This window comes from Notamacropus eugenii, chromosome 5 (genome assembly GCF_028372415.1).
Source record: "Notamacropus eugenii isolate mMacEug1 chromosome 5, mMacEug1.pri_v2, whole genome shotgun sequence".
Lineage (NCBI taxonomy): Eukaryota > Metazoa > Chordata > Mammalia > Diprotodontia > Macropodidae > Notamacropus > Notamacropus eugenii.
Genome location: NC_092876.1, coordinates 267,932,638 through 267,952,471, shown reverse-complemented (window position 1 = coordinate 267,952,471; position 19,834 = coordinate 267,932,638). Strand labels below are relative to the sequence as shown.

At 37.1% G+C, this 19,834-nt stretch overlaps 1 protein-coding gene and 1 non-coding gene across 5 annotated transcripts in view; one reads left to right on the top strand and one right to left on the bottom strand.

Moving 5' to 3' along the window:
• RFTN2 (raftlin family member 2) overlaps window positions 1-11,576 on the top strand; it is a 90,796-nt gene extending 79,220 nt beyond the window's left edge. For 2 of the 4 annotated variants that reach the window (XM_072612785.1, XM_072612783.1), the window contains one exon: window positions 6,737-7,791. In XM_072612785.1, the coding sequence (XP_072468886.1) occupies window positions 6,737-7,006 (270 nt within the window). In that variant the 3' untranslated portion in view covers window positions 7,007-7,791. Of the gene's footprint in view, window positions 1-6,736; window positions 7,792-11,493 lie in introns of those variants that run through there. The other 2 variants (XM_072612786.1, XM_072612784.1) reach the window with 2 other exon arrangements.
• On the bottom strand, window positions 356-484 carry LOC140509411 (U6atac minor spliceosomal RNA). The gene has a single exon (XR_011968735.1). It is a non-coding gene; the product is annotated as a U6atac minor spliceosomal RNA (small nuclear RNA).
• Window positions 11,577-19,834: the final 8,258 nt, after the last annotated feature.

Below are 19,834 nucleotides of genomic sequence, written 5' to 3'. Positions count from 1 at the left end.
ATATAAGTCTTTCCAGGTTTTTCTGGAATCATCCTGCTTGTTGTCCTTTATAGCACAATATTATTTTATTACAGTCTTATACCACAACCTGTTCAGCCATTCTCCAGTTGATGGGCAGCCCTTCAATTTCCAATTCTTAGTTACCACAAAAAGAGCTTCTATAAAGTTTTTTGTACAAATAGGTCCTTTTCCCTTTTTAAAAAAATCTCTTTGGGATGCAGATCCAGTATTGGTATTGCTGGATCAAAGAGTATGCACAGTTTGATTGTCCTTTGAGCAGAGTTCCAAATTGCCCTCCAGAGTGGTTGGATTATTTCACAACTCCAACAGTACATTAGTGTCCCATTCTTCCCAAACAAAAACATACTTAGATGCCACTGAGTAGATGGCAATGCCTTAATCGTATATGTGTTGTAAAGGCCACTAGGACCTGTTTCATCCTTATCAAGGGGGAGTGCTAACTTTCTCTCCTTTTGTACAACACAAAACCCTCTCTTCTTCCCAGCTTCCCTGTTATTGTCAAGGGGACCACCATCACCTCAGTTATTCAGGCTGGCAACCTTGGAATCATCTGCAACTCCTCACTCTTCTTCACCTCATATATCTAAACCATTGCCACGTTTTGCCATTTCTACCTCTACAACATCTCTTAGGCACATTCCCTTTATTCCATTCATAGAGCAACAATCAAAGTTTCTGAACTTTGGTTTCCCTCATCACCTTTTACCTGGATTACTAAAATAACTTCTAACTGATCTCCCTATCCCGACATCCAAGCTGCCAAGGTGATTTTTCTAAGCCTAGGTCTGACCATATCACCTTCCTTCTCACCTTGCTCAGTGATTTCCAATGGCTTTCTGTTACCTCTAGGATCAAATATCAACTACTCTGTTTAGCTTCTAAAACTCTTCATAGCCTGGCCCTTTCTTACTTTTTCAATTTTCTTTCACTTTGCTCCCCTCCCCTCTCCAATCCAGTTATATTGACCCATTTGCTATTCTAATACATCACTTCATCTCCTGTTTGCCTTCAAACTGGCTGCCTTCCCCTCCATACTGCCCCAATCAATGCTCTGCCCACTCATCTCTGTGTCTTACGTCCATGGTTTCCTTCAAAACTCAGCTCAAATCCTACTTTCTACAAACCTTTCCCTTTCCCCTCAGCCATATGCTTTCCCCTTTCAGATAACTTACCATCTACTCTGTATGTATCTTGTATTTACCTAGTTATTTGGATATTGTTTCTTCCAAAAGAACGCAAACACCTTGAGGGCAGATAGTGTTTTTTGCCCTTTTTTGTATCCCCAGTACTTAGCATAAGCTTGTAATAAATCCTTGTTAACTGACTAAAGCCCATGAATTATGTATTATGAAATGGAGGTGACCTTGAGCTTTCTTTTTAATTTTTCAGTTAAGAAAAATGTATTTTCTATCTTCCCCACCCCAAAGAAAAGCAAAACCCTTGTAACAAATATGCATAGTCAAGCAAATTCATTTCCACAAAGGTTATATCCAAAAAACATATGTCTCAATCTGTACTCCAAATCCATCATCTCTCTGTCAGGAGGTGAGTAGTTTGTTTCATCATGGGTCCTCTGGAATTATGATTAGTCATGCTTTGACCAGAATTCCTAAGTCTTTAAAAGTTGATTATCTTTACAATATTGTTGTTTTTATATGAATTGTTGTCCTTATTCTGCTTACTTTACTTTGCACCAGTTCATACATGACTTTCCAGATTTCTCTGAAACCATTCTCCTCATCAGTATTATATTATATGCATATACTATAACATGTTCATTCCACAATTGATGGGCATCCCCTCATTTTTCCAGTTCTTTTCCACCACAAAAAGAGCTTCTATAAACATTTTTCTATATATGGAGGTGACCTTCAGTTCTCAAAGTCAATACAAGTCAATGCATTGTCAATGCAAGTCAAAGTCAATGCAAAAAACTCTGGACAAATCCTACCAAGATGGACTTAGAGTTAGAAGGGGGTCTAATCCTCTCACTTTCTAGATATGAAAACTGAGATCCCAAGAGGTTAAGTGATTTGCCCAAGATCTCAGAGCTAATCCAATGGGTTTTTGGTTTTTTGGGGTTCTTTTTTTATTACACAAATACCTTCATTGGTAGTGGGATCTTCTTCATCATCAAGTTCCTAATAGCAATGAAATAATGGGACCAGCCTCTATCCCTGTTGCTGAGATTGGTAGAACCCAGGTCTGGGGACTTCAAATTTTCTAAACATATCAGACTCATGTTACATAAGTTTCCTTCACTAGAAACATTTGTTTATTGTCTTTTAATCATAGCAATGCCTCGTGGTCCAATGACAGCTATTTTTATAACCTTTTAGGAGGCATGAGAATACTTTTGAGTTTGTTATTGAATATTTTAAAATTCCATGTAACATAATATCACTAATACCTTAAATATGAAGGAAGTCCATAAAGGAATTATAGGTACTTCACACAGAGGAATAAGTACATATTAAAATTTAAGACCCAGTTTCTAAATAAACTTGTCTAACTTTAATGAATGCTTAATTTTCCTTACAGGAAATCTCAATCTACTTCAGTCATTTCAGCATGGCACATGTGGGTGGTTCAGGCTGGAGCTAAAGTATCCTGACAATTATAACAGAAAGACTATAAAGTCCACTATTTTCCTAAGTTAAAACAGAATATTTTTAATGTCAAAACTAAATGTAGATAATATTTATAAGTCACCACAGCACCTGGCATGTAGTAAACATGTAATAAATGTTTATTGAATTACTAAATGCCATTGACTGGAAAAACAGACTATACATCTCATAATTTTTTATTAAAATTCATGTACCTCTAAGTGGCCCAGGTATTTTATAAGAATTGTATTTATTATTATCATTATTGTACTTATTTATTATTAGCAGCTCTTTTTGCAGTGGCCAAGAACTGGAAATTGAAGGAATGCCCATCAACTGGGAAATGGCTGAACAAATTGTGGCATATGATGATGACGGGATACTACTGTGCTATAAGAAATGATGAGCTCAGTGGTTTTAGAAAAACATGGAAAGACTGGCAGGAAATGAGCAGAAGCAAGGGAACACTGTACATAGTAACAGCAATATTGTTTTAAGAACAACTTTGAGTAAATAAGTTATTCTGTCTATGAGAAATACTCAAATTAACTGTAAGGGACATATGAAGAGAGCTTTCTGCATCCAGAGAAAGAACTGATAAATAGAAGTATGTATAGAAAATATATACCTATTTGTGTTTAATGGTAGCCACCACTAGGGCTGGAGGTGGGAGAGGAAAGAAAAAAAGACATTTACATGACAATTTTGTTGCATATTTATAAGGAATGGCAAATTGTACATAGTAAATTTGCAGTTTTACATAACAATCGTCTTTTTATTATACTGTTACAGAAATGCTTGTTTTATTCCGTAAACTAAAAATAAAATTAAGAATTGAATTATAATTATCTAAATCACTCATATAGAGAACTATACATTAAAACACCTCTAAGGTACCACCTCATATCTATAATATTGGCTAACATGACAGAAAAGGAAAATGATAAGTGCTGAAGGGGATGTGGTGTGAACTGCTCCAACCATTCTGGAGAACAATTTGGAACTATACCCAAAGGATTATAAAACTGTGCATTCCCTTTGATCCAGTGATACTAGCTAGTCTATATCCCAAAGAGATCAAAGAAAAAAGAAAGGGTCTTCTATATACAAAAATACTTATAGCAGTTCTTTTAGTGATGGCAAAGGGTTGGAAATTGAGGGGATGTCCATCCATTGCGGAATGGCTAAACAAGATGCAGAATATGATTGTAAATTGAATATAATTGTGCTACAAGAAATGGCAAGGAGGATGATTTCAGTAAAACCTGGAAAGATTTCTATGAATTTATGCAAAGTAAAATAAATGAACCAAGAGAACACTGTATAGAGAAACAACAATGCAATATTGTAAGGATACTTAAATGTGAGACTTAGCTGCTCTGATCAATACAATAATCCAAGGTAATTCTAAAAAGGACTCATCATGAAAATGCTATCCACATCCAGAGAGAGAATTGATGAATTTGGAATGCAGACTAAAGCATGCTTTTTTCAGTTTATTGCTTTTTGGTTTTTGCAACATGGGTAATAGGGAAATATACTTTATATGACCTCACAAATATAATGCTTACTTTCGCAATGGATGAGGGAAGGGCTTTAGGGAGGGAGAGAATTTGGAATTCTAAATTTTTAAAAATGAATGCTAAAATTCAAAAAAATCAATTATTTATTTTTTTAAAAGAATTGTATTTATAAGCTAAAGAAAGGCTTGGTAATGGCAGCATTCATTACTTCATTCTTTTAATAGTGTAACTTATTCTTTTTCCTAGCTCACTTGTAGTATTCTTCAAACAATTCCTGTGTTTTTAGTTCTAAAGTCAATTTATTGAAAGAAGAATGGAAGGGACCAGGAGTTTATTTAGCAACTACTATGTGTCAAGCACAGGGCTACACTTAACAATATCCTTATTTGATCCTCCCAACAGCCCTGTGAGGTAGGTGTGTTATCTCCATTTTACTGTTGAGAACACTAAGGCATATAGAGGTAAAATGACTTGTTCAGGGTCACACAAATAATGTCTGAGGCTGGATTTGAATTCAGGACTTCCTGACTCCAGACCCAGTGTTCTGTCTACTTTGATACCAGTTGTAATTTGAGATCTCGCCATTATCATCTTTGCCCTGGAATCTATAATAAATTTAGATAAAAATGATCATTCCATGGGCCATGCAGACAGACATATGCGAAGTCATAAGCCAGAAGGAAAAAAAAAAGTCCAGATACTTGGACGGCTTGATGTATGTGATTTTTCTCCTCCATTAGCCCCAACAATATAACATCATTATAGAACTTGCTACAAACTCAGGGTCATCTCCTCACTATGTGCTGAGGCATTTGTGGAGGACTTTTGATGAGGCATTGTCTTTATAGGTGAATCAAAAATATTATTCTTTTTTCTTTTCTTTCTTTTATAATTTAAAAAACATATTTAGATCACTTGTGTAATAGACCAGGTCTACCTGAGGCTGATCAAGTACATCAGATTCAAAATCAGAAAAAAAAAAGATACAATTTTAGTTCATCTCATAATTAACAAAAGGAGATTTACTCAGCAGTGTCAAAGGAAGGGTGTGGTACTGATTTAGCTGAGTGCAGTTTCCCTCTACTGGCCTTGGTTGAAGATACTACATCAGAAGCTTCCAGAAGAGCTAGCTGTCCTGGTGCGCCAGACTTGTTGTCCCCAGATATCAGGAAATCCCTTCAACAGCCAGAACCTTCACTTCCCTGTGCTAATTAAGCCTCCAGCACAGTTACACTTGTTGTGTTGTGTTTGTCCTTCATTCCCAAAGAGGGAATCATCAAGATGATGACATGACTTGCAGCTGACTTTGATTTGAGTGAGGGAGGGCTGTGCAAGGTCACCAGCCTCACTTTCTTCTCCTGTGCCATCTGGGTCCAGTGGCCTGCACTACCTTTTGTGGAAAAGAACTAGCTTGCCCTGATAGATAGCATAACTAGTCTAGAAATCTAGATTATTGTGGTATGAATCTAAACTCCGTTTTCACCAGACAGATATCTATCTTTCCCAGTACCGTTTGAGATCATAGATTGAGGACTGGAAGGGACCTTGGAAGTCATCTGGTAAAAGCCCCTCATTTTGCGAACAAAGAAACTGGGATCTAGGGAAGTCAAGTGATTTGTCCAAGGTCCAAGAGATAGCAATTATAGAAGATGGGATTTGAATTCAGGTCCTCTGACTCCAGAGACAAACTAGTGATTACATTCTCTATATGAATGCTAGCCTCTTATATTGGGGGTTTTCTGCCCTGTCCCATTTATCTATTTCTTTCTTTCCCCAATACCAATTATTATAATTATTGTTTCAAAGCCTGACTCTGACCTTGGACTCTACCACTTTGAGCCTCAGTTTCCCTTGCAATCACTCAACCAGTAAGCATTTATGAAGTGCCTGCTGTTTCAAGGGCCATAAAATAAGGACAATAGGACTTGTACTGCCTACTCAAAGAATTGTTGTAAAGGAAATGCTTTGTGAATTTCAAGGCTCTTTATAAATGTGAGCTACCATGGACAGTGATTCTTCTTCCTTCCCCTTTCATCAGGTTGTTTTTCTTGCTTAGATTTGTGTCCTTGGTAGAGACCATGTGATGCTATCGTTGTTCTGAGCAAGATCAAGGATGCTGTAGGCACTCACTGAATAGTTATTATTAAGAATATCCACAGCCAATAAAGTGTTCTAAAGCACAGGCTGTATCACATTGCTGGAGATTCCCATTTTGCCAGACATACCTTTCATCTTGGGCTGAGACTTAAGTAAGATGGATATAGAGTCTGCAGAAACAGACTGGATTCCTTACACACCAGATCAGAGCTGAGAGAGGGCAGTCAGTGTCCCTTTAGCACTGACAAGTGCTGTCGACAAGGTCATCAAGGTCAGACCCCTTATTTTACAGATGAGAAATCTAAAGCTTAAAGAGGTATGTGATTTGCCCACCACCTTCCAATTGGTAAGTGTTTCAAATAGACTCTGTGACCACATCTGACCACATCTCTGACCACCAGGCTTCACACCACTGGCCTCTCTGTCACTGATTAACAGTTGTCAGCTGTCTTGTTATAGTTCATATGAACATCTCTTGTGTTTCAGAAGAAATCCATGAGGCATTTAAGGGAAGAGAAAAGCAAGGTAACTAGCCGGAGCATTGGACTAGACACTGCTACTTCTCGCCCTGCAGAAAGCAGACACCCATCTGAGGAATGCCATCTCTCCGCTTCTCAAGACCCTTGGACCAGAGAAGGGATGCCGGCACCCTATGGCAGCTTCTCTGGTGTCAGCAGCAGTGACAGTGTTCTGAGGGAATTGGATGATGGACAATATGATCAGGAGGATGGGGTGACACAGGTCACTTGTATGTGAGCCAGGAGATACCTGAGTTCAAAGATCCTGTAAATAATCACGGAAATTTAATTCAGTGCTGAATTGAGTACATTACTTCATACGCTTTGATGTAACATTCTGTGTTTCTCCAGACTCATGTATTTTTCTCCTTTATGCTGACTTTGGCTACTGCCTCTAAATGTGGAAGAACTATTATTAGTAAATTCATTCATTAGAGTTGTGTTTATACTTCTCCTGTCAACTAAGAATATCTGTTCAAAGTGAGATGTCATTAGTTTATTAAGAAATAATGTCCTTCCATTTTATATCTTTGGGTGATACATACTTTGATATTTCTTAGTTAAGCTCACCTCAGTCAACTACTGTTACAGAATAATAGTCCTCTGGAAAACTACTCATCATTGCCAACCCCTCGCCCCCACAGAAGATCCTACAAATAGTTCCTAAATTAAAAAATTTCCTACTAGTTATTTTATTATATGTAGAAATTCACCAGTTTATCTTTAGTTGCAGCATATATGTACTTTATAGCTGCCCCACCTCATTCAAATATTTCTGTAAAAAAAAGTTCCTTTGCATAAGCTGATATTCCTAAAACACATCTTTACTTCTAATGATTTCATTTATCCAAGGTACTGCTTCTCCAGACATCCAGAAAATAACCACAGCAGAACAATATTCACATAAGCTCAATACAAAAACAACCCACAGCCTCAAAATAAAGGGGAGGAAAATTTAGAGATGAGTGTAATTTTTCTTTATTAAAAAGCTGGAGAATAAAAAATGAAGCAACAAATGATAAATGAAGCCTTTGTCTTTAGAACTGAATGACCTCTTTTTCTTCTCTTTATCTAAATCAAGAAATCTTTGAAACTTAAAATTTTCAGGCCTTGAAATTCAACTAGAGAAGTGTACCAGTACGCAGAACACTTCAGATGAAAGACTTTGACTTGCCAATTCCAACCACTGACTTTTCTTATCCTCAGTAATATGAGGGGGTGTATTTGCCATTGTTCAAACTCAGTCCTGGACTGAATGAAGATGAAAGTCATGATAAAGAATTTTCATCCACTTATGGCAGGAAAGTGAGACTTGGAAGACATAGCATTTAAGGTATTACAGAATCTTTAAGAGAATTAATTCCAGCTAGCCTTACCTTTGCAGATTTCTAAGCCTGTTTTTAAGCTTATTGACAATACTGAATTCTAAAGAAGGCTTAAGTAATAATGCATCATTTAATTGACATCAGATTTTTGTTTTTTGGGAAATAAATGTATGGATATATGTGTATAAATTTATATATGCATACATTATATGTAATTATATGTGAAATAGTTGCATATCGCATGATATTAAAGAAAGGCCCACAATAAAATTGGGAATTATCTGTGATGAGCTTAATATGAAATTATTCCCATGTCAATATCCCACATTTTCAAGAACAAAGTCTTTCTGCATCATAACCTTCCCAATGAACCACTCTTCAAGAAACAGTATAAAATACTCAGTCTTGCTGCTTTTGTGTGCATAGCTAAAGATATCGAGAAACATTTTTATTTTTAGATGATAATAATACCTAGCATTTACATAGCAACATCATTTTATTATTTACAAATATTATTTCATTTTACCTTCACAAGAATCTGAGAGGTAGGTGCTATTATGTTATCTTATTTTACCCCAGGTGAGGAAACTGAGGCAGGCAGTGCTTAAATGACTTACCCAAGGTAATTTAACTAGCAAGTACCTGAAGTTGGATTTGAACTCTGGTTTTCCTGGCTCAAGCTCTAGTGCCTTATCCACTGAGTTACCTAGTATCTGAATTAAATATGTAAGAGCAGATGAACTTGCATAGAACCATTCTTTTTTAGGATCTTCAAGATGTCATAAAGTTTTGATATGATTAAAAAAGAATCAGTAACCAAGTTTTCACAGTTCTACCTTTACAACATCTTTTGAATCTATCGCCTTTATTTATTCCCAGGGTAGCCCCCTAGATCAGGCCCTCATCACCTCTCACCTGGTCTATTGCAATAATATCCTAGTTTCCCTAACTCAAAGATTTCTCTTCTCCAGCCTATTTTCCACATAACTGCCAAGCTGATATTCCTAAAACACAGGTCTGAATGTGTTGCTCCCCTGCTCAGAAAGTCCCATTGGCTCTCTTTTGACTCTGTTGTTAAGTCATTTCAGTTGCGTCCTACTCTTTATGACCCCATGTGGGGTTTTCTTGGCAAAGATACTGGAGTGGTTTGCCATTTCCTGCTCCAGCTCATTTTATAGATGAGGAAACTTAGGCAAACAGGGTTGAGTGACTTACCCAGGGTCGCACAGCTAGTAAGTGTCTAAGACTGGCTAGCTACTATGGTATGAGAGAAGTTCTGGGTTCAAACTCAGAAGATAGTGAAGTTAAAACAACTACTTCTATCTCAAAGAAAAAAGCAAAATGGTCACAAACCCAAAAAAAAGTTTTTGGAAGATCTTTAAAAAGGATTTTAAAAATCAGATAAAAGAGGTTGAGGGAAAATTGAGGAAAAAAATAAAAATAATGCAAGTAAATGAAGAAAATTATGAAAAGTCAACCAAGTGAAAAAAGAGATCCAAAAACTTACAGAAGAACATAACTCTTTAAAAATTAGAATTGAGCAAGGAGAAGTTAATGACTTCATAAGACACCAAGAAATAATAAAACAAAATCAAAAGAATGGAAAAACATGAGAATGTAAAACACTTTGTTAGACAACTGACCTGGAGAACAGATAGAGGAGAGACAACATAAGAATTGTTGAACTACCTGAAAGTTATAATATTAAAAAGTTTAGGTACTAAAGAAAATTGCCCTGAAGTTTTAGAAAGAGAGGGTAAAATAAAAATAGAAATAAAAATCCACTAATCACTACCTGAAAGAGATTCCCAAGATGAAAATTCACAGGAATATCATAACTAAGTTTTGAAGCTCCTAGGTCAAGAAGAAATACTACAAGCAACCAGAAAAAAAAATTTAATAACTGTGAAGCTACAGTCAGGATAACACACTACTGGAAATCCTAAAAATTAAAGGTGAAATTAATAAAATTGAGTATAAGAAGACTATTGAATTAATAAATAAAACTAGAAGGAAAGGAAAATGACAAATGCTGAAAAGCATATGGAAAAATTGGGACAGTAATGCACTATTGCTGTGAACTAGTGCAACTGTTCTGGAAAATAATTTGGCACCATACTCACTGGATAACAAAATTGTGCATACCCTTTGATTTAGAAATTCTGTTACTATATTCCCAAACAAATCAAAGAAAAATTAAAAGACCTATATGTTCAAAAATATTCATAGCATCTCATTTTGTGATGGCAAAGAACTGGACATTGAGGAGATGCCCATTAATTTAGGAAAGGCTGAACAAGTTGTGGTTTATGATTGTGATGGAATCCTATTATGTTATGAGAAATGATGAGCAGGATGGTTTCTGAAAAACCTGGAAAGACTTATATGAACTGTTGCAAAGTGAAGTGAGCAAAACCAGGAGAAAGTTGCACAGTAGCAGTAGTATCATAAGAAGATCAAATCTGAAAGACTTAGCTACGCTGATCATGTCAATGATTCAAGACAATTCCAAATGACCCATGAGGGACAATGCTATCCACCTCCAAATAGAGAAGTGATGAACTCTGAATGTAGATTGAAGCATACTTTAAAAAAAAAAACTTTATTGTGTGTGTGTGTGTTTTGCAATATGGTTAGTATAAAAATATGATTTGCATGTCTTCACATATATAATGGGCATCATATTGTCTAACTTCTCAAGAGGAGGGGAAGAGGCTGGGAGGGAGAGAATTTGAAACACATTTTTTTAATGAATATTTAAAAATTTTACGTGTAATTGGGAAATATTTAACAAAATAAATACAAATATATTTTAAAACAAACAAAATGAGGTAGGGAGGAAGGCTTAGAATAGCCTCCCTCAGGTTTTGTCAGAGGTTTTGTGAATGTTCACTGCTATGCTGGTGATTCTGTCCTCAGAACACTACATAAAACGTTTTCGTTAAATTGTTAGCAAAGGGAAAGAAAACATTGCCCACATTTTAAAAGTTGTTCCTTTATTCTCCTGTCACTGACTGGTTGAACTTTGTGTCAGTCAGCATCAGGCCAGTCCAGAATGGAGCAAAAACATTTCAAGTTGCACCTACCTCCATTCCTCCCTTATTTCTTTGCAGATGTAGGGGACAATGTGTTAAAAACTGCGTCTCGTGCCAGATAGTTTGGCTTGATGTTCAGCCAACCTGTGAAATGGTTAGAAAGAGGAAATGGAAATGATTTCCCTCCTTCCTACCTGCACTTCCACATACACAGTACATCTTTTCTTCTTAATTTCTTGACCCTCGGTACAGAAGTCTTGCAAACATCTGTACTCCAGACAAATTGTTTCCAAAGGAAATCCCTGTCTGTAGTGGCAGACAGATTTTCACACCCTTCCTATACTTTGTGTTATTTCTACACACAGATGTCTCAGTGACTACAAAAAGGAGCTCTGCTGGTTGGAGAGAGCCCATCAGGACAGGAAAACAGCCCACCAAGAGGAAGCTCCCAGCAGGAATGAGAGAAGCAAGGTTGCTTTAGTTTTTGTTTGTTCATCATAGAATTATTCAAGTACACAAGAATGGGGAATCCAAAGATTCACCTTGAACAACAAAACAATTGGACCTAACTATGTAAGTTTCAATCTTGCCCTAATTAAGCAGTTCCCATGAAGTCACCAGGAACTGCACATCCTTCTGGAATATTGCTCCTGGCCTGAAATTTGCTAGGAATGATGAAAAAAAGGTGATACCCCAAGGGTGTGACAAGAAATATACATTTCTACAGCTCCACTATACTTGATTGCTTCTGAAGCAGGACATTCTTATGTAGGGTCCATCCATGAATTTGGATGAGAAAAAAATACCATCTTTTTTTCACTAACCTTTGGTTAATTTTATAATCCTAAATGTTTTATTTTATGAACTTAAAAATTTTATTCTGAGGACTCCATAGGCTTCACCAGACTGTGAAAAGAACCCATGTCACACACAAAAATAAATAAATAAATAATTCGGAACCACTGCTCTAGAGGGGAAATAAGGACATACCATACCTTATAATTCCTCTGTTTTCATGGGAACAGAAATCCTCTTAGGCAGAATTTTTAATGTATTAACAGTAATTTTTCAAATGGAGATTCACTTCACTTTAATAGATATTATTATGCTGGGAGGAAGACAGACCAAGTTTTGTTTCTGCTTAAATGGAGAGAAAAGAATCTCTGTCTTCATTCTGTTAATTAATACAAAACTCCAACAAATTCAATTTAGGAATTTAATTGTTTCTTTTTTCTCTCCGAGGCTTAGGACATCTGAGGATTAGGGTTGAACATTTCATTATGTTTCTGCAAACAACAGATCCTCCACCATGGAAAAAGCTCTTTTGAATTTGCAAAATATGCTTCCTTTTTAACACACCACATTATTGATGAGGGTTTGCTCTTCCAAAACATTCAGCTGTGTGATGCAGCTGGAGCTGGGTTTTGCCACCAAACAGTTGGCCACTTTATCTGTGGTTCTCTTTATGTGTTTCTCCTATTTCTATAAATACTTTGCCACAGACTTTCATCTGCCTCACTGAAGAGATGGTACCAAAAAATGTTGATTTTGTTTTGTTTTGTTTGTTTAGACTGGGTCTCCCTACCTCAAGGAGGCCAGAGGTTCAGTGGCCACTCATGGCTTTATCCCACTGCATATCAGTGTGGAAGCTTGACCTGCTCCAGTTACCATCTTGGCTGGTCACTGCCTCTTCCTTGATGTCAGAATCAGTTAAAAACACCAAGTATTCTTTTGGTTTTTGTTCGTTTGGGGAGGGGAGGATCATTGAATTAATTTGTTTCTTTAAATTTTAATTGCTGCCTTTTTCAACCAGATTTTCCAACCAATATTTTCCAACATATGCTTTTCCCTCTTCCATTACGATAACAACAAAATGTTAAGCAAAACCAAGAGACATAACAGTGGTATCTGACAACATATGCAACAACCTATACTTGTAGTCAACCACAGATCTCCCAAGAAGAAGGAAGGGTTTTTCATCCTTTGTCCTCTGGATCAATAATGGTCATTGCATTTTTAAAGATTTAACTGACACTGTTTTTGACACCACAATCATTTCCTGATAGACAGTTCCTCCCTTCACATTCACACCAAATCTTGAAGACTTCCACTTCTGTTAATTAGTATTTCCTTTTTATCCTTTACATAGCTTGCTTTGTTCATATTTATTTAAACACTGTCTTTCACGTTAGTTTGTAAGTTCCTCAGGGACAGGGACTGTCTTTGCCTCCTTTGGTATCCCCAGTACTTAACACAGTGCCTAGCCCCTAGTAGACATTTAATAAATGTTTATTGATTGATAATAAACAAAAAAGTTAAGTAAAATCCAACTGATAAAGAACCCATGTAGAACATTGATGGCAATATTCCCATTATCCTCCACCTTTCTCCCAAGATAAGTGTTTTTCCTCATCTATGCTTTGGGATCAAGACTGGACATTGCAATTACTCTAAGTCCAATAATCTTTAGTGTCATTTTTAATTACAGTGCATAGTAATTGTGTATATGATCCTCCTGGAGCAACCTTCTTCACTCAGTATCAGCTCATACATTTCTTCCCATGCATCTCTGAATTACTTAGTCGTCATTTCATACAGCACATTGCACTCTTATGACACAATCCAACAAGCCACCAGCTTAAGTTCTCAAGCTATTGGTTCAAATGCTGAATGCTGCAGGTTATTCACTGTCCCTAAGTTGGAGAAAAAGCAGTAGGGAGAAGGAGTTCAGGAGATTCAAGGTCTGGATGGGCTGTGCAACTTTTTATGGTGCATGAGGAAGGAATGCTTAATTTTCAGCTTGCAAAGAGGGCTCTTGTTTGGGAAGACGAGAAGAATGGGAAATAAGAAAATGCCTGAGGAAACACAGCAAAACCCAGGGCAACCATGGAAGCTGGAACCAGCCAAAGGGCTTCACTACAATGTGCCCACAAAATCCTGAGAACAGGCAAACCAGCCCAAACAAATTCACCCTATTTGAAAATGCAGCTCTTATTCCTGAACTGATTTAAGATTCAAGGTGAGGCCTGCTGCAAAAATCTTAGCTGAATTCAAAGAAAACAGCTTATCCTTCAATTTTGAAAAAAAACATATCCCTTCCCTTTTACCCTACTCCTAACCCTTTCCAGGCAAAAACTACATAATATAAAATCCTTACCTGTTCATCTTCAGACACCCAGAAAAGTGTCCCAAAGGGAATAACCAGTTTAAGCTACTTTATCAGGCATAGTTACCAGAAACGTAAGGTGAGTGTGTGAATTGTTTGGGGGTTTTGAGTAGGTTATGCAATTCATTTCTTCAAGATTAGTACAAAGAAGGGGAAGATGCTCTCTCAGTATATACACTTTTGTGGAGCACAATTTTCAGGACAGTACAAAACATAATAAGCAAGAATATAAAGCTTCAAAAGGCTTCCCAAGTGTAGCTAAAAATATGGGCAGTGTGAAGGAAGCTTCGAGGATACTCCTTGGTTTTTATTTACTGTTGTAAGAGCTCTGGGTCCTGTTTGACTATTTCTAGGTGATATTGGCTTTCAGAGGCACACCCAGGATGTGAGCCATGAAGGTAACATGCATCCTCTCGTGCATTATCTGCATGATTTAAATGGGAAGACAGGAATCTGAAATCTCAAGACAAGGTATCAGTCATAGGCAAAAATGATCTGTAGGTCTTTTCCTTGCATCCCTAGCCCTGTGTGTGTGTGTATGGGTGTGCATGTGTGCGCGTGCATGTGTATACATGTGTGTGCATGTGTGTATGCATGCATGTATACATGTGTGTGCATGTGTGTATTTGTGTGTGTGTAAGAGAGAGAGAGGAGAGAAAGAAGGAAGGAAGGAAAAAAGGAAGGAAGGAAAGAAGGAAGGAAGGAAGGAAGGAAGGAAGGAAGGAAGGAAGGAAGGAAGGAAGGAAGGAAGGAAGGAAGGAAGATGAGAGATACAGACACAGAGATAGGAAGAGAGAAGAGAGAGCAAAGGAGGGTAATACAGAGGAAGGAAGATAAAGGTTAGAGAGGAGAGCAGTGAGGAGACATTACACAGAGTATTCAGGACTGTCCAAAGAATATTTTGTCCAGAGGTTATGTTTGTACATCAACCAAGAACCAAAGTTATTACTGATAGACTATTCACGTGAAAGGCACTGTGGTTTGGAATTAGAAAGTCTTGACTCCAAGTTCAAACTCCAGTACATCATCATTATCATCATTATCCCAGGAACACAGGTTTTCCTCAGCTCTGCCTTTGAGAATCCCAACCTTCCTCAAAGCTCAGCTCAAGTACCAGCTCGTACACAAAGGCTTTCATGATCCCTTCTCCACTTTGGCTGCTAGTGCCTCCCTTCCAAAATGCCCTCGTGTTTGAGTCTTTAGTTGTAGATACTTGCATATACACATATTGTCTCCCTCAGTATGAATGCAGGTTCCCTGAGGCCAGGGATTTTTCCATTTAATGTCTGTAACTACAATACCTAAAATGGGTAAGTGCTTAATAAATGCTTGTTGATGAAGGGATGTTCTCACAATAATATAGCACCTTCTGTACATGTCTCACTTATCCTTCACAACAACCCGAAGAGGTAGGTGCTATTATCATGCCCACTTGACAAATAAGGAAACTAAGATTAAGTGATTTGCCCAAGGTCACACAAATGGTAAGTGTTGATGGGAGGAATTGAAGTCAGATTTTCTTGACTCCAAAAGCATCACTGTATCCTTTTGATTGCACTGTGGCTTTATCCATATATTACCTGTATAATTATGGTCAAGTCCCATAACCCCAGACAATTCTCTAGACCTTAAGTCTATATAAATCTAAGGCCCCTCTTCTAATTAGTGAGTTCCTGCATAGAACCACTATTTCATGAAGAACCCAGGCCATCCAATCTCAAATCTATTTGTGACTCAAGACTTTCTCACCTTGCCCCATGGGCATCCCTCCTTGGAGCTTCCCTCTCTCCCTTTCCATTTCCTTTTTATGTGTTTTTTTTTCACATTAGAATGTATTAAATATTTTTACATGTAATTGGAAAAAACAAAATAAATACACACATACATAATTGTTATAAAATAGTATATATAACCATATGTATAAAATTATTTTACATGTAATTGAAAAATAAATATACATCTACACATATACATGGTACATATGTGCACATATATTTCATATCTATATGTGCGTTTATACACACATGTGTACATAATGTGTGTGTATTTGGACATGGCTAATTCAGGAATTCATTCTGCTTCATTACATATATTTGTACTTGGATTCTTCTTTTCCTCTCAATGAGTGGAAGGTACGAGATGGAAAGAATTTGTAGCTGTTGTTCAGTAGTTTCGGGGGTGTCCAGCTCTTCAGGATCCCATTTTGGGATTTTCTTGGTAAAGATACTGGAGTCATTTGCCATTTCCTTCTCCAGCTCATTTTTACAGATGAGACTTGCCCAGCATCACACAGCTAGTGTTTGCGCCCAGATTTGAACTCATGGAAATGAGTCTTCCTGATTTCAAACCCAGTGCTCCACCTGCTGCACCACCTAGCTGTTTGATCAGAATTTGTAACTGAACATAAAACTGAACTTAGAAAATTTTAAACAAAAAGAATGAACATTGTGAAATTATGAAAAATAAGCTGAACCTCAAAGAAGAGATACCTGAAGACACATTCCCCCATTTCTTTGCAGAAGTATGGAGGCAGAGGGTGATCCATAGGTGGGGAACATTGCAACTGACAGCAGATTTTTTTCTATATCCACCAGTTTTCTTGGGTTTTTTAATTCTTATAAGTGATAATTATAAGTTACATATGCATAAGTTATAAGTCGTATGTGATAGTTTTCTCATTGAGATACAAGGAGAAATATAAATTATATAAAAAGGCATCAGTAAAGGTCTCAACAAAATACACACACACTAACATTATACATGATGTAAATCACAATCTATAGAAGTACATCACTGGGATGACTCTAAACCTCAAGAAATTGTGATTTTCCCAACATATATGTTCCTATCCATTGGTGCAGATCAAAAGTGTTGAATGCTTGGCCAGCAGCACTCTCAAATGGTCAAAATATAATTGGGAAATATCTAAATAAATTAATAAAAACATAATGGAACAGAGATAATATTAATATATGGTTTTCTAAATCATGCAGGCCAGCAGGGATCCTTGTGTACAGTTTAGTGGCCCCATTTCGATTTGAGCTTGACTTACTGGGGTAGATCATGAGCTCTCTACAACTAAACAGATAGTGGTCAAGAGTTGCTATAGTAAAAGAAGTTGTCATCCTTCAGCCAATCAGGTGATGAGCCTCTTCAAACTTAGCTAGCTAGTATTCGGATGACATATATAGTCATTCCATCACCAGTATCCATTACACTGGATGCTCAATCTTGAATATAAATAATACAGGTATTTTGAATTTTCAGCAAAATTTTAGAAGTTCATCACTATTCCTTTCATACTGTTGAGGCTCCTCCTGACTAGGATCATAGGAAATTTAGAGATCACCTAGTCCAGCCCTCTTATTTTACACATAAGGATATGGAAGCCCGGAGAGATACAGTGAATGCCCAAGGTCACACAGATAAATAGCAGTCAATATTTGAACCCTGGTCTTACGATTCCAAACCATGTGTCTTTCAACTGCATCATGCCACTTCCTTTATCAAGTAAATAACCAATATGTCAAAGACTACAGCTCTTTGAAGATGGAGGCTGAAACTAAAAGGTGCCAGGGTTCATTTCAAGATTTCAATCCCAGGCTCAGTCTATCAGAGGCCACACCTTATTCTCCTGGATATTCTCACTTATCATACCAATAAGAAAGGTGAGAACATGCCTTTTACCTCCACCTCACCTCCACAGGTGAGAATCACAGAAATCCTAACAAACAAACTTTATGATTCTTCTGAATAATATTATTACAAAGCAAGAGGCAAAATGTAGGCATAAGCCCAACCTAAGTTTTTCATTGGTTCCACAGAAATACAAGACTGGATAAAACCATGTTAACAGGCACAGTTGGCTCCATAGACACAATGTTATAAGTGCCTATAGAGCAGGGATTTTTTCACTTATGTCTTTCTATCCCCAGTGCCTAGTACGTAGTAGGCACTTAATAGATGCTTATTGAATGAATGAAAAGATAAATGGAAAACTCTTCTTTTAAACAATCTTTCAGTGGGATTCTGCAACTTTATGGCAGAATTTGGTTATAATCTAGTTACAGTTTTATTATAAAATTCCTCTAAAATTAGCCTGGGTCCTCAAAGCTCCATGCCAGGGACTTGTGTGCTCTAAAATCCTACTAAGTTGGAGAGTTTTTGAGTACAGGTTTGTGATGAATTGTATCCTGCTGTCTGAGGACCAGCTCAGCTAAGTTCAGAGAGGTTTCTGACAAGGTTACCCACAGGATGACGAATTACTTGGTCACAGTCAAGTAATGGAAGACTATTAGTTGATGAAGAATCAATGAGATCACAAATTCATAAAGTATCATACCAACAGGGGCAGCTAGGTGGCACAGTAGAGAGAGTGCCAACCCTAAAGTCAGGAAGACTCATCCTCCTGAATTCAAATCTAGCCTCAGACACTTACTAGCTGTGTGACCCTGGACAAGTCAGTGAACTTCATTGCCTCAGTTTCCTCATCTGTAAAATGAGTTGGAGAAGGAAATGGCAAACCACTTCAGTATCTCTGCCAAGAAACACCCCAGTGGGGTCACAAAGAGTTGGACACAATTAAAAATGACTGAATAACAAACACTTACATACAGACCAGGCAGGCATGGATGAATTGTGATCTGCATGGTTGGAAAGAATACTCACATCAATGAATTCATAAATCCATTGGACTATTGGAGTATTCTGATTAATTGTAACCACGAATCTCATCCCAGAGAACAGATGATACAATATACTGCCCTCCTCTCAGCAGAAAGGTAAGAGACTAGGAGTATATAATGTCACATACACTGTCAGAGGTACTTGTGTTATTGGCCAATTTTGCTTTATCCTTTTTCTTTGTTTGGGAGAGGGGGTCCCCAAGGGGAGGTCACGGTTTCAATGAGACTGTGACATATTAAAAACTGACAGTCTGAAAAAAAGGGTAGCAATAAAATTTTAGATGATTATGTTGTATCTAAAATTAGTTTTGTTTTTTTTTAATAATCCCAATGCTAAAGGTACAAGAGAGAAGCATTATGATTGGTTGTTGGCTTTTTTATTTGCTTATATAAACATTCATTATCTATTGCATTTGCCAACAATACCAACTGGGACCAATGTTGTAGGAGAGGAATGTTCTAAAGCAATGGTACCACTGAGGAATGATTCTGCTTTGCTATTTGAGTGCAACTGGATGTTCTTAATAAAAATAAAAATTTTAAAAAATGAATTATAGGAGACTAGAAATTATTTTTAAGAGTTCTTTCCAGCTATTGGTACTCAGTCTGGTGTCTCAAAAAGCAGTATTGGTTTAATAGAAATTGAGCTAGTAGAGTTTGAATTGGTCCATTGGAGCATCAGTTTGGAATTATGCAAAAAAAAATTACTAAACTGTCCATACCCTTTGACCCCAAAACACCACTAGTAGGCATATATCCCAAGAAAGTCACAGAAACAAAGATTCAAGATGCCAAAAACATTTATGGCAACACTCTGTGGTAGCAAAGGCCCAGAAACAAAATACATGCCCATTA